Source organism: Podarcis bocagei (genome assembly GCF_964188305.1).
Source record: "Podarcis bocagei genome assembly, chromosome: 6".
Taxonomy (NCBI): domain Eukaryota; kingdom Metazoa; phylum Chordata; class Lepidosauria; order Squamata; family Lacertidae; genus Podarcis; species Podarcis bocagei.
The window spans coordinates 91,781,226-91,795,880 of record NC_138130.1 but is presented as its reverse complement, the minus strand read 5'-3'; the positions used below and the strand labels follow the sequence as shown (position 1 = coordinate 91,795,880).

General features: G+C 44.7%; 1 protein-coding gene across 4 annotated transcripts in view; it reads right to left on the bottom strand.

Annotated features, from left to right (window-relative positions):
* SLC36A4 (solute carrier family 36 member 4) overlaps positions 1-12,438 on the bottom strand; it is a 104,634-nt gene extending 92,196 nt beyond the window's left edge. For 3 of the 4 annotated variants that reach the window (XM_081197405.1, XM_081197403.1, XM_081197406.1), the window contains exon 1: positions 12,347-12,438. In XM_081197405.1, coding sequence (XP_081053531.1) covers positions 12,347-12,374 — 28 coding nt within the window. In that variant the 5' untranslated portion in view covers positions 12,375-12,438. Of the gene's footprint in view, positions 1-441; positions 565-12,346 lie in introns of those variants that run through there. The other variant, XM_081197404.1, reaches the window with a different exon arrangement.
* Positions 12,439-14,655: the final 2,217 nt, after the last annotated feature.

The following is a 14,655-nucleotide window of genomic DNA, read 5'->3' as shown; positions in this document are numbered from 1 at the left end:
TGGCTTCAGCAATAGCAACGCGAAGCCTCCGAAGCACAGTGGGAGCGCTCCCACCGCGCTCCGGAGGCTTCGGGTTGCCTTCACTGAAGCTTGGAGAGCGAGAGGGGTCGGTGCGCACCGACTCCTCTCACTCTCCAGGCTTCAAAAATAGCTGCCTGAAGCCTCCGGAGGCTTCGGGTTCCTTTCGCTGAAGGGTAGTTGCCCCTTCACCTAAGGCACAGCACCCCTTCAGCTAAGCGGGAGGAGAAATGGAAGGGGCTCCATTTCTCCTGCCGCTTCGCTGAAGGGGCGCTGGGCAGAGAGGGGGAGAAATTGTTTTTTCTTGTTCTCCCCCTCTAAAACAAGGTGCGTCCTATGGTCGGGTGCGTCCTATAGAGCGAAAAATACAGTAGTTGGAAAACTGAAATAATACAGCATACAGAAGTTGCGATGACCCCATACCCTCTTCATGAAAAACACATTAGTTGAAGGTCATATTTCAGTGCCATCTTATCTACGCCTTAATTACAGACGAATTCCTGTTCAAAGATAGCTTTAAGTATTTCCTCATCAGTGCGTCACAATGGCACATTCTGCTTCGACATAACAACAGTAATAATCAAACGCTTTGGAGTCTTACTAAGCTGGAGGTGCAAAAGCAGTTCAGTGCTTTTCCCCACAGCTACTAGATCTTGATTTTAAGGATTCTGGCGCCCTCAGGTGAGAAGGTGGAGCCAGGGAACAACCTGGTGGCTCATGGGGTAGAGCTTGGGGAAATTTTAACACCTTTCCATGCCCCAATCTACTTCTGCTGGTTAGCAACTCTGCTGGAAAACTAGGCCCGATGTCACATAATGCAAGAAAGGTATCCTCAGTCGCTGGATAGCAGCAAGAGGCAATAAGGTACTGCGTTATAAAGCCCTAAAATGACTCAGGGGCCTAAATATCTTTGGGACTGCCTCTTCCAATACCAGCCGACTCAAATCTTAAAACTGGCTAGAGGCTCTGATTCTGGTCCCCACTTGGGTTTATAAGCAAGGGGCCTCTTCTCCATAGCGGGGGTCTCAGCTCCAGAATGACCCCCACCCCCTGAAGTGAGGTCCTCTAGGTGTTTGTTATTCATCCAGACTTTTCAAGAGTTTGGCAACAGAGGGGCTTGATCACTAAAAGCACTATCACTCCTTCCTTGGAGGTTTTTAAGCAGAGGTTGGATGGTCATCTCTCATATATGGTTTAGCTGAGATTCCTGCATTGCAGGGGACTGGACTGCATAGACCAGGGGTAGGCAACCTAAGGCCCAGGGGCCAGATGCGGCCCAATCGTCTTCTATATCCGGCCCGCGAATGGTCTGGGAATCAGTGTGTTTTCACATGAGTAGAATGTGTCCTTTTATTTAAAATGCATCTCTGGGTTATTTGTGGGGCGTGCCTGGTGTTTTTACATGAGTAGAATGTGCGCTTTTATTTAAAATGCATCCCTGGGTTATTTGTGGAGCATGGCCCACAGCTGAAAAAGGTTGCTGACCCCTGGGATAGATACTTCGGAAATAAACAACTATCTGACATTTTAAGGCAGCCCTGTTTAGGGAAGTTTTTAAAGTGTGATGTTTTATCATAACAAAATAATTAAAAATCCTTCCAGTAACACCTGTTTCAGTGTCTCTGAAGAAGTGTGCATGCACACAAAAGCTCATACCAATAACAAACTTTGTTGGTCTCTAAGGTGCTACTGGAAGGCTTTTTTTTATTTTGTTGCGACTACGGCAGCCCAACACGGCTACCTACCTGTAACTATGTTTTATCATGTTTTTAATATTCTATAGGGAGATGCCTAGAGTGTCTGGGGAAACCCAGCTAGATGGGTGGGATATAAATTAATATTGTTATTATTCCAACTCTACAATTCCAAGTGAGCTTGCGTTATAATGCTCCTGTTTTGCTTTATTCACTGATGTGCTTGGTTGTGCATCACTCTGGCCCTCTTTGGAGGAAGGGCAATTCCTAAACAACATTCACCGCAGGGATGGTTTCCGCGATCAACTGTAGCCCTCGCATATCAAGCACTCAGCACTCTGACAGGATGGTTTTGCTGGATTACATGGCATTTCTCCCAATCGATCAAAAGTCATGGCTACACAAGTCTTGCCCTCTCTACAGCCGGATATTTATCAGCCTTGCATTTATCAGATGTGAAATCTGCAGCCAGACCCAACTAATCCACCTGACTTCTCTCTCTCTTTCTCCAGAGAAGCCACTGAGAAATCTACCATTGTTTGGCCCTGTAGCAGCTGGTCTGTCAGGAAACAATGCATGAGCCACCAGTCAGCTAAACATTAAGCTAAACAACACATTGGTCTTTTCAGGCACGCACAAAGGATTGCTGGAGTTCTAGAAGCTTCCGGAGGTGAACTTAGCCCCCTTCTGCCTCAGAAAATAGCACCCGGAGACATAGAATAACAGAGTTGGAAGGGACTCTAGTCCAACCCACTGCAAATGCCGGAATCTCAGCTAATGCATCCACGACATATATAGCCATCCAACCTCTGCTTAAAACCACAAGAAAAATCCAAAGCCCCACAGGCATCACATAAAGCTGGTTCATCAGGTTTTGAGCTCATTTACTCTTGCAGCATAATACTAGACTAGAAAGCAACATAAGGGAGTTTAGAAACAGGGAATAATCAAGGGTAGAGGGAACCATCTCCTGTTTGGGTCAAGGATGCAACTCAGAAGGCAGCTCTATGTGTTCATGAGTAGACATCACTATGGCCACAATATTTAAACCAGGCTTATACAATTTTATCAGGAATGGTTGTTAAGGCTGCTGCAGCTGTGGCTTTCTGGGGTTAGCAGCATTGCTAAACTACAGTTCCCAGGATCCTCTGGGGGAAGCCATGACTATCAATAGGGTATATATGTGGATGTCATCTGTCCTGAATTATTTATTTTGCTCATGCCGCAGAAATATGATTCTGCTCACTTTGGTTAGAAGATGCTGAGACCCTATCTGCCCACGGACTGCCTCACCAGAGTGGTGCATGCTCTAGTTATCTCCCGCTTGGACTACTGCAATGCGCTGTATGTGGGGCTCCCTTTGAAGGTGACCCAGAAACTACAACTAATTGCAGCTAGACTGGGAGCGGACGCCGAAACCACATAACGCTGATCTTGAAAGACCTACATTGGCTCCCAGTACGTTTCCGAGCGCAATTCAAAGTGTTGGTGCTGACCTTTAAAGCCCTAAATGGCCTCGGTCCAGTATACCTGAAGGAGCGTCTCCACCTCCATCGTTCTACCCGGACACTGAGGTCCAGCGCCGAGGGCCTTCTGGCGGTTCCCTCACTGCAAAAAGTCAAGTTACAGGGAACCAGGCAGAGGGCCTTCTCGGTAGAGGCACCTGCCCTGTGGAACGCCCTCCCACCAGATCTCAAAGAGAACAACAACTACCAGACTTTTAGAAGACATCTGAAGGCAGCCCTCTTTAGGGAAGTTTTTAGTGTCTGATGCATTACTGTATTTTAATATCTTGCTGGAAGCCGCCCAGAGTGGCTGAGGAAGCCCAGCCAGATGGGCGGGGTATAAATAATAAATTATTTATTATTATTATTATTATTATTATTATTATTATTATTATTATTATGCGACCTTTCTCCCTGTAGAACCGTAACTTAAAACATTTGTTTCCCGTTCTTCCAAAGCCACCTGCGAAATTTGGGGACATTATTCTCAGGTCACCTTTACTTCCAATTCTCCCTCGGCCAAAGTTGACTCTCATTTCCCTCAGCTGATGGGCAAAAAGTTCTTTCCCAGCTGACAAACATCCATTTCCCTAGCAAATGGCTACTAATCCTTTCCAATTTCCTTTCCACAAGAGTGCAAAAAGGAGTCACACAATAGTAACGACTTTTTTTTTTAAGTTTCTTCATGTGAAATCAATATAAATGGTATCTCTATAATGCGATCCCAAATTATGGTTGCCCAATGTAACTGACTCACTTTATCCATTAAGATGGGTAAATCTTACAGCAATGACGCCAAACTTGGAACATTTCAGAGGAAACGTTTCAGGCACTGGATTTGATTTCAGGGAGTGGGAGCAAGAGAACAAGTAAAAGTAATCCATTTAGGTCCTTGATGGAAATGCAGGTGTAAAGAGGAGGGGCAAATGTGTTCAGGAACAAAGTCAACACTTCCGCGTCATTTAGCTTCCCCTCCCTTTTGTTCTTCAACTAATGGATTGAACCAGTGTACAATGGAACCTAATAATAATAATAATATCTTTATTGTCATTGCCCCCTTCGGGGACAACGAAATTACTTCGTGTTAAGTACCCCCCTCTTTACGAATGCTTCAGTTTATGAGCTCCGCTAACCCGGAAGTAGATGCCCCTTCTTGCGAACGTTGCCCCACGATGCGAGCGGAAGTGGCGCGCCGGTGGCGTGGCAGCAGCAGGAGGCGCCATTAGCGAAAGCACATCTCATATTAAGAACGGTTTCGGGTTACAAACAGAATTAAGTTCGTAACCGGAGGTACCGCTGTAGCTTCAAACCACATTTTTGCCCAGCAAGAGTTTCCAAAAGTCTTCACTCACCTACTTTTCTTTATGTTGGTCACCATCAGTTCCATGCTGTTTCTGTTCCTAATCTATAGCTTTGATTCGTGTGTGTGTGTGTGTGTGTGTGTGTGTGTGTGTGTGTGTGACTTCATTAAAGGGTTACACCAGCACTAGGAACCAACCAATCCGATTTGGCTATGGGATGAAGGCATTAAGTGCCACTATCACTCTGAATAGGCTTCTTAATGAGGCCATATAACATGAGGTTTTGCTGCTTGGTGAGCATAACCAAGCCAAATCAGGGTGAGGGCATTACTCCTGCCCTCATTCTGAATTGGGGGGGGAGCCTATTTCAGAAGCAGGTGTTCCCATTCTGGTTTAGCCCTATTGTTATCCTCTTTGGTATAAAACGAAAAGGGGTAGGAGAAACACGGGAAGACAGGGAAGAAATCTAAAATGCTGCTGCTGAGCACTTATATTAGCATTTGGTGTGGAAGACTGGGGTAGAATGAACAGGAAAGAGAAAAAAGGAATGACCGTGGTACCTCAGGTTAAGAACTTAATTCGTTCTGGAGGTCCATTCTTAACCAGAAACTGTTCTTAATCTGCAGTACCGCTTTAATTAATGGGGCCTCCCACTGCTGCCGCTGCACGATTTCTGTTCTCAGCCTGAAGCAAAGTTCTTAACCTGAGGTACTATTTCTGGGTTAGCAGAGTCAGTAACCTGAAGCGTCTGTAACCCGAGGTACCACTGTAGGGGGGGGGGGGCACAAAATAAGAGAAGCTAGATGAACCCTCCAGTTGGCAAGGGATAGCTCAGGCGGTAGAGCGTGTGATTCTTAATCTTGGGGGTTGTAGGTCCGAGCCCCACCTTGGACAAAAAGATTCCTGCATTCCAGGGGGCTGGACTAGATGACCCTTGTGGTCCCTTCCAACTCTACAGTTCTATGATTCTAAGTTGAAATATTTGCCTAACCGTGCAAATTACCTAACAGGGTCAACGGAGACAGGGACATGCAAGCCCCACCCCATCCCTTGTGCCCCCCTCCATCCCTGCCAGGGGTCTTCCACCTGTTTGCAAGAACATTGGGGTGGAGTTTAATGCACACCCTTGTCCCCAACCTTACCTGGAGAATCTGCATGTCCAGGTAAATGCCTGAACATGTTTACCCTTGCAGTCCGAGGATCCAGACCCACACCCAGAGATTTGACTTTATGTATCATTTACCCAAGTGCCCCGACTGGCTCAACAAGTGAGGCAGGGCCAGAAGCAGACTCCTTTGCTGAATCAGGCATTTGCTCAAAAACCAATACCAGAACGGTGCTTTCCAATATTTGCAAACAGTTGTAAAAGTGCATGCCTAGAGGAAATTGGACGGTGCTCGTGCAAACAGATTCTGAATGAAGCATCTACCAGTGCAGAGATCAACACTAAGCCACATGCTTGACAAAATAAGCATCGCAAAGATCCAGCTATTAAAATGAATAGTACAATGTTGTATGTTAGCTAATTTATAAAATGATGTATAAAATTTTTGCATTTTCCTTTGCAGACCAGACTGAGCTCAATTCAGCCTATCAGCAGTACTTGTCTGTCCCATTTCCTTTGATTTCAAACCATGTGTGCAAAGTTACAGGTAGGTAGTTGTGTTGGTCTGCCGTAGTCGAAACAAAATAAAAAAATTCCTTCCAGTAGCACCTTAGAGACCAACAAAGTTTGTTCTTGGTATGAGCTTTCGTGTGCATGCATTCTGAAGAAGTGTGCATGCACATGAAAGCTCATACCAATAACAAACTTACCGTATTTTTTGCTCTATAAGACTCACTTTTTCCCTTCTAAAAAGTAAGGGGAAATGTGTGTGCGTCTTATGGAGTGAATGCAGGCTGCGCAGCTATCACAGAAGCCAGAACAGCAAGAGGGATTGCTGCTTTCACTGCGCAGCGATCCCTCTTGCTGTTCTGGCTTCTGAGATTCAGAATATTTTTTTTCTTGTTTTCCTCCTCCAAAAGACTCCAAAAGTCTTGTGGTCTGCTGCGTCTTGTAGAGCGAAAAATACGGTAGTTGGTCTCTAAGGTGCTACTGGAAGGATTTTTTTGTTGTTGTTTGTTTCATGTGTGCAAAAGTAGCATTTCACTGCAGGACTTATGAGCACCAGTCAGCTGATTGGCGCTTTGAGCAAGCCCAATTTGGACAGCGATCAGCTGTATTATATCAGTATCAGGTGCTATTAAGTGTCAATCAGCTGCTTGGCACCCATAGCAAGCCTTATTTGTCAATGAACAATTGAGAGCAATTGAGAGTACACTTTTAAGGCTTCCAGATCCATCCTTTGCAGAAGTGTCTTTACCTGCCCTGCACCTGGTGTCACATATGATGCCAGCTATGGGACAGGTTTAAGGGAAAAGAGCCTCCCAGTACGAGGCATAATTTGGCCCATGAGCCAGGGGTTCTCCCCACCACTGATTAAAATGATTAAGTCCATCATATAATTTGTCCAGCAGATAATTTTTAGTGCAAAGGTGGAAAGCAACCTGTGCAAGAAAAATAATGACCAAGCAAGCACAGTCTCTTCCCATACTTACAGATCGGCGAAGAGAACCAAATCAAAACTTCATGCTAACTCTTCAGCCAGTCTTCTATAAACAGGTAAGACTAGATACCATGCCAAGTATACCAGTAATAAAATAAGCAGTCCCGGAAAAGATTATTAATATTAATGTACTAGCTCTGTACAGTCTGTATTAAAGAAAGACCCACATATTAGTGTAACAGAATGCACTTTTTATGGCCTAAACCCAACCCACTAAATGACAAGGAGGGCATCCTTTGCTATCTCAGCGATACACAATGAAGTATTTGTCTCTCGATTTTGTAATCACATGCACGTTGCAGTATCTTGCAGGGTGGATTTGATTTAAATCATCCATTTAAATCACTAGTCAGTAAGTCTTGATTTAAATCATTTTTTTTAAAATAAAGACTCATTCTTGCTGGTATAATCTTAATATTTACATCCAGATGAAGGTTTCAATTTTGGAACAATAAATTTTCAGAGTAGTTTTTACAGTTATATCAAAAATTACTGATTTGGTTATACTATTAGAAATTTGTTTTTAATAGACAATAATTATGAAATTATTGTTTATGTTTGGACAACTTTTCTGCTGTACTTTATTGGAAGGAGAAAAATAACAATTTCCTTAACAATTTAAACAATTTATTTAAGTAAAACAACAACATTATAGCATACGTATCCATGTTTGTTAACTGATGTGGTTAAACGATTTTAAAAAACAAAACAACTTAGACTGAGTTTTAGCACACATTAAAAACTTAAAACAAATCCTTATTTCCTGATGAATAGGCTTTGGACTATAATGTAGCTTAAATAGAAAACTATCTTTGGAAAGATTTTTCCTCCAAAAGCATTTTATTTTAAAAATCCAATTTTTTTTAATCATTGATTTTTATCCACCCTGGTATCTTGGCTAGTCAGAAGATGGGTAAATGCTCTGTCTAAAAGAGCAATTCATCATACATGAATTGGGATGGGAACTATGATTATAACAGCAATCCATGTTGCTCAGGTCTACAGAGAACCAGATTAAATGGTTTATTGAAAGATCAAGGAACAAGGCTTGTAGTTAAACGCAGTCATGTGGCTAAGCCAAATATGTAAAGCCTTTCAGAAATGTGGAAGATTCATATAAAGCTTCTGGATGAATAAGTCAACCACACCAGTGTTTGAGAAATGGAGAAGCAGTGTTATTTTTCCAGAAAAAGAGGTGCCGAAACTCACCATGAACTTCTCCCTTTTTCTCTTAGAAAGGCAATGGCGCCCACCTTAGAGGGCCAGAGTTGAGCTCCAATGAGCTCCAGCTGCGGTGGAAAGCCCTGGATGGAAGCATGTTCAATTGCTGAATTACGTAACTCAAGTGTTCTTTTGGAAGACTGATCATGTACCAGTTATGCTTAGCCCGTTCAGCTTGTTCATCTGAACACAAGTTAAGCCAGCAAAAGGGGTGGCATAAAACAGACCATATTTAAAATGGTCATTTTCTCTCTTCCAGGATTAGGTTAGCTCTAAGCTAGCTGCAGCCCCACTGCTGAACCCAGTTTGAATCTGATGTAATTTTAAGCCAGTTTGCTTCACGTCACCTTTCTGTGTATAGGATTGCTCCCTCAGATTGTGTTTTTAATTAATGCTACTTTCTGTGAAAAGATCTGTGAAAAGGTGTCAAGGTGGAAAAGGATAATGCAAATATTTTGAATTCAGAATTCGATCCGGCACTTCTCTTCGTTGGAAGCCAGTTGGAACATACGGTACATAGAATTTCTTGCAAGCAAAACAAGCATAGGTGAAGCTTGCGTGTTAATAAATCAAGAGCAGTTGGGCTTATCATGAGCCTGTTGGCTTGACATGAGCCAACAGTGTGACGCGGCAGCTAAAAAAGCCAATGCAATTCTGGGCTGCATCAATAGGAGTATAGCATCTAGATCAAGGGAAGTAATAGTGCCACTGTATTCTGCTCTGGTCAGACCTCACCTGGAGTACTGTGTCCAGTTCTGGGCACCACAATTCAAGAAGGACACTGACAAACTGGAACGTGTCCAGAGGAGGGCAACCAAAATGGTCAAAGGCCTGGAAACGATGCCTTATGAGGAACGGCTAAGGGAGCTGGGCATGTTTAGCCTGGAGAAGAGGAGGTTAAGGGGTGATATGATAGCCATGTTCAAATATATAAAAGGATGTCACATAGAGGAGGGAGAAAGGTTGTTTTCTGCTGCTCCAGAGAAGCGGACACGGAGCAATGGATCCAAACTACAAGAAAGAAGATTCCACCTAAACATTAGGAAGAACTTCCTGACAGTAAGAGCTGTTCGACAGTGGAATTTGCTGCCAAGGAGTGTGGTGGAGTCTCCTACTTTGGAGGTCTTTAAGCAGAGGCTTGACAACCATATGTCAGGAGTGCTCTGATGGTGTTTCCTGCTTGGCAGGGGGTTGGACTCGATGGCCCTTGTGGTCTCTTCCAACTCTATGATTCTATGATTCTATGATTATCTTCGGGGGGGGGGCTGCTTTGAGGGGTTTTACAATCAAGCTGTGGATAAATTTCATGAAATAAATAAATAAACAGTTTATTGCCTCAGCTGCTTGTGTGGCTCAGTGCAGTTTGTTTGATGGTTTTTTTCCTTCCTTGCAGCCACAGTAAAAACCAAGGGTAGATTTCCATTACCCAACTCCCTCTTGCACAATGCTGAGTGATCAGGTCCAAGGAGGAATACAGTAGTCTTAATTGCATCTCAGTACTATTTCCAAAGTAAACCTTGTGGCTATTACATCCATCGTATCCTCCACAGGGCAGAAGTCCTAGCTATGGTGTTCACACACACAACCCTTAACCCATTGGAAAGTGGGAATTCCATTGAAAATTGGGTTGATTAAGGCAAGTTACTCAGATGGCGAAAGAGGGGCAGGGTGTGTGTTAAGAGCTGGTGCAGCAACATCTCATATGAACACATTCACACATGGCAAGATCCATCAACACACACTGTCCAGTGGCGTAGCGTGGGGGGGTGCAGGGGGGCCGGCCGCACCGGGCGCTGCATCTGGGGGTTAGGGTTAGGGGGCGCAAATCCACGGGTTAGGGGGCGCAAATTACTTGCCTTGCCCCGGGTGCTGACAACCCACGCTACGCCACTGACACTGTCTCCTTCCTTGCCCCACATTTAAGGTGATTCTGAGAGTTTACGGCATGCAGAATCAGAGTTGTAAGTGCCCTCAAAAGGTTATGTAGTCCAAGCGCTGACAATGCAAAAGAAGTATACACGCAAAGCAGAACCGTCACATCCAAATAAAAACATGCACATCCCTTTCAGGTGGCCTTGCTTCTCCGGTTCAAATCACCACTCATGTATGACTTTGTCTGAATCCACCCACCCGCTGGATTGCCAAATGCCCCAAATTAAAATTCAGAGAGACCACTTACACCCCCATGCACTCATTGTGCAAAGGGGAAGAAATAAATATTCGCTGCAAATATGAAAAACTCAGCCACACAGTTCTTGGAGAGTGGGCCATTTGGAAACCTGCACACATTTTAAGTGGGGTCAGTAGTAACAAACTAGTTTAATGCGTTGGTTCCTTCAAGACAGGATTACTGCAATGCGCTGTTTGTGTGGCTTCTCTCGTGCTTGATCCAGAAGCTGCAGTTAGTGCAGAATGCTGCAGCACAATTGCCAACAGGAGTGATGCCTTGTCAACCTACATGCACCTACTTCAATTGGCGGAACCAGCGCCACTACAGGTGCCACATCACACCTGTTATTGCATTTGCAGTAACTCCAATCACTTACAGGTAGGTAGCAGTGTTGGTCTGCCGTAGTCGAAACAAAATTAAAAAAAATCCTTCCAGTTTGGGGGGGGGGGGGTTGGATTTGATATCCCGTTTTATCACTACCCTAATGAGTCTCAAGGGACACGGGTGGCGCTGTGGGTTAAACCACAGAGCCTAGGACTTGCTGATCAGAAGGTTGGCGGTTCGAATCCCCACGACGGGGTGAGCTCCCGTTGCTCGGTCCCTGCTCCTGCCAACCTAGCAGTTTGAAAGCACGTCAAAGTGCAAGTAGATAAATAGGTACCGTTCCAGCGGGAAGGTAAACGGCGTTTCCGTGCACTGCTCTGGTTTGCCAGAAGCGGCTTACGTCATGTTGGCCACTTGACCTGGAAGCTGTACGCCGGCTCCCTCAGCCAATAAAGCGAGATGAGCGCCGTAACCCCAGAGTCATCCACAACTGGACCTAATGGTCAGAGGTCCCCTTTACCTTTAAGGAGTCTCAAAGCGGCTAACATTCTCCTTTCCCTTCCTTCCCCACAACAAACACTATGTAAGGTGAGTGGGGCTGAGACTTCAGAGAAGTGTGAGTAGCCCAAGGTCACCCAGCAGCTGCATGTGGAGGAGCAGGGAATCAAACCTGGTTCACCAGATTACGAGTCTACCGCTCTTAACCACTACACCACACCGGCTGTGTATCCGAAGAAGTGTGCATGCACACCAAAGCTCATACCAATAACAAACTTAGTTGGTCTCGAAGGTGTTACTTGAAGGAATCCAATCACTTAGTGCAGCAGCGCCTGCACTTCGGAACTTCCTGCCTATTGAGATCCAACAGGCACCTTCTCCGCTCTGTTTTTTGGCGCTTGCTAGAAACATTCTTGTTCAGGCAAAGCTACCCAGGTGTTTGGAAAGCTGAGGTCACTTTGATTTCAACCTTTTGCACGTTTAAAAGAAGCTGCCTTTACAGTTATGTCTTTTGTAAACCGCCCTTGAGGGTTTTGCAATCCGCCCTGACGGTTTGGTTTTGCTTTTCACAATAAATCTTATTAAATGAAATAAATACAATAAAAATACGGTTCCCCACCCCCCCTTTTTTTAAACACACTGCAATCCCCCTGCAAGAGTTAAAAGCAAAGGCGGATTTTGCTAACTCCAACCCACCGGCCTCCCCTCACCCTCCCGAAGCTGCAGCGCCAGCCCAGGCTAAGCTGGGGAAGGGGCTCGGTTCAAACCTGCGTCCCCCACACCCCTCCAAACAGGATGGTCTCTCCCGACTCCTCGGATAGAGCAAACGCGAACGGGGCAAACCATGACGGGCGGAGAGGGGTGACAGGGAAACAAAAAAAGGGGAGATAAAAACACCTTTTCCCCCCTTCCCCGTACTCTCAACACTTCTCCCATTTAACGATCAGAGTTACTCCCCCAACCACCCATTCAATCCCCTCCGCCACCCGGCAAACATAAAGATCCGTACCTAATTCTTCTCTTGCCGCCGTCTCCATCTCTGCCCTCTCTATGGTTCGCTCCACGACTCCTTCCGCCAATGTGGAGCCCCGGCGCCGCAGCAGCGGCTGCGCATGCGTCTACAAAGCCGGTTCTGGTTCCCCCCTCCCGCTGGGCTCGCGGGCAGCGGCTTACCATAGAGGCGCATGGGGGCTAGAGAGGAGATACTGCCATCTCTCTGGGTAGTGGAGGGAGGAAAATTCCACAGCCAGCGAGGCTCTTTGAAGCAAACCCTAGAATGGCCTTTTCTTTTTATTGGCTGTTGTGGCCCAAGACAGCTGTTTTGTCTCTCACATCCAACGCCAAATCTCAGGGATAGTATGTGCTACTTCCCTAGTGTCTGTTTCTCACATACATTTTATACGTATATACACACAAATACATTTGTATTGTGTAAGTGTGTGTGTAGGAAAATAAATCTCCCATTCTTAGCAAGCAGCCAAAGCGACTTGGCAACTGAAACACATTTTTCAAAAAATTAAAAAGACAAGCAATGATTTATTAAATTTCTCTGACGCCCTTAATCCGAGGATCACAGGGCAGTTTGCAATGTAAACACACACAAACACACGACATAGTAACAAGCAAAACAATGACCCTTTTAATTAGTATTAAATTTGTGAATGAGCCCAGGGGCTTGTTTGAGAATACACAAGAACCGAAATGTAAAATACTAGCAACAGTAACAGGCCCAAAACTGTTTTAAATAAATAACCCACTTAATTTGCGGGATTACCTTCAGAGAGAATTGCAGAAGAAGCCATATCAGTTGAAGAAAGCACAACAAAATGAAAACTATCAGCGCTGGGAAAAGCATCTCTGCAAAAGAGCTGCTACTTTACACTCACTCCTCTTTTAAAAAGAGTATGAAGACTCTCACCTTACTTATAGCTCAAAGTACTATGGGAAATCTCAACCCCACAAACAGGTAGACATCTTTCTCAGGGGAGGAGACTCACCCCACAAGTAATGAAACATGAAGGTGGCCAGGATGTCTTGTAAGAGGGAAATGAGAGAATAAGCCATTGTCTTAAAAAGGACTAGCATAGGTCCATCCAGATTTTAAACTATATGCATTTTAGAACAAACTCTTCTGAAACCTTGTATCTTACCAGGGGGGTGGGGCAGGGGAATTGGTGATTATTTTATATATACTTAGTACAGTGTTTGTCTAAGTTTGCTTAGGCTTATTGAAGTATATGTTTGTTGTTTAATTGTTTAATGCTAGCTATTGTATATGATTTGGCAATTGCCAAAGTCCAGTTAATCTTCAGTACTTATCAGGCTGGGAGGTAACATTGGGCAAAAAAAATGAGAGGCACAAATACAAGATGGGTGACACCTGGCTTGAGAGCAGTACATGTGAAAAGGATCTAGGAGTCTTGGTTGACCACAAACTTGACATGAGCCAACAGTGTGACGCAGCAGCTAAAAAAGCCAATGCAATTCTGGGCTTCATCAATAGGAGTATAGCATCTAGATCAAGGGAAGTAATAGTGCCACTGTATTCTGCTCTGGTCAGACCTCACCTGGAGTACTGTGTCCAGTTCTGGGCACCACAGTTCAAGAAGGATACTGACAAACTGGAACGTGTCCAGAGGAGGGCAACCAAAATGGTCAAAGGCCTGGAAACGATGCCTTATGAGGAACGGCTAAGGGAGCTGGGCATGTTTAGCCTGGAGAAGAGGAGGTTAAGGGGTGATATGATAGCCATGTTCAAATATATAAAAGGATGTCACATAGAGGAGGAAGAAAGGTTGTTTTCTGCTGCTCCAGAGAAGCGGACACGGAGCAATGGATCCAAACTACAAGAAAGAAGATTCCACCTAAACATTAGGAAGAACTTCCTGACAGTAAGAGCTGTTTGACAGTGGAATTTGCTGCCAAGGCGTGTGGTGGAGTCTCCTACTTTGGAGGTCTTTAAGCAGAGGCTTGACAACCATATGTCAGGAGTGCTCTGATGGTGTTTCCTGCTTGGCAGGGGGTTGGACTCGATGGCCCTTGTGGTCTCTTCCAACTCTATGATTCTATGATTCTATGATTATTGCGCTTATAGTACTGTCATATTTAGATAGATGATATAGATATAGATATATATGCTATTCGGAAATAAGTCCTCCATGTTAACTGAGGCCTACTCCCAGGTAAGTGCATAGGATTTGTACAACAGCCTGGCTTTTTTAAAACCTAAAAGGGGGGAAAGAGGGGTACATGCACCATGCGCTTATTCAACCATGCCAACAAGCCCCATTAAGTTCAGTGCATAAACTGTGCTGCACA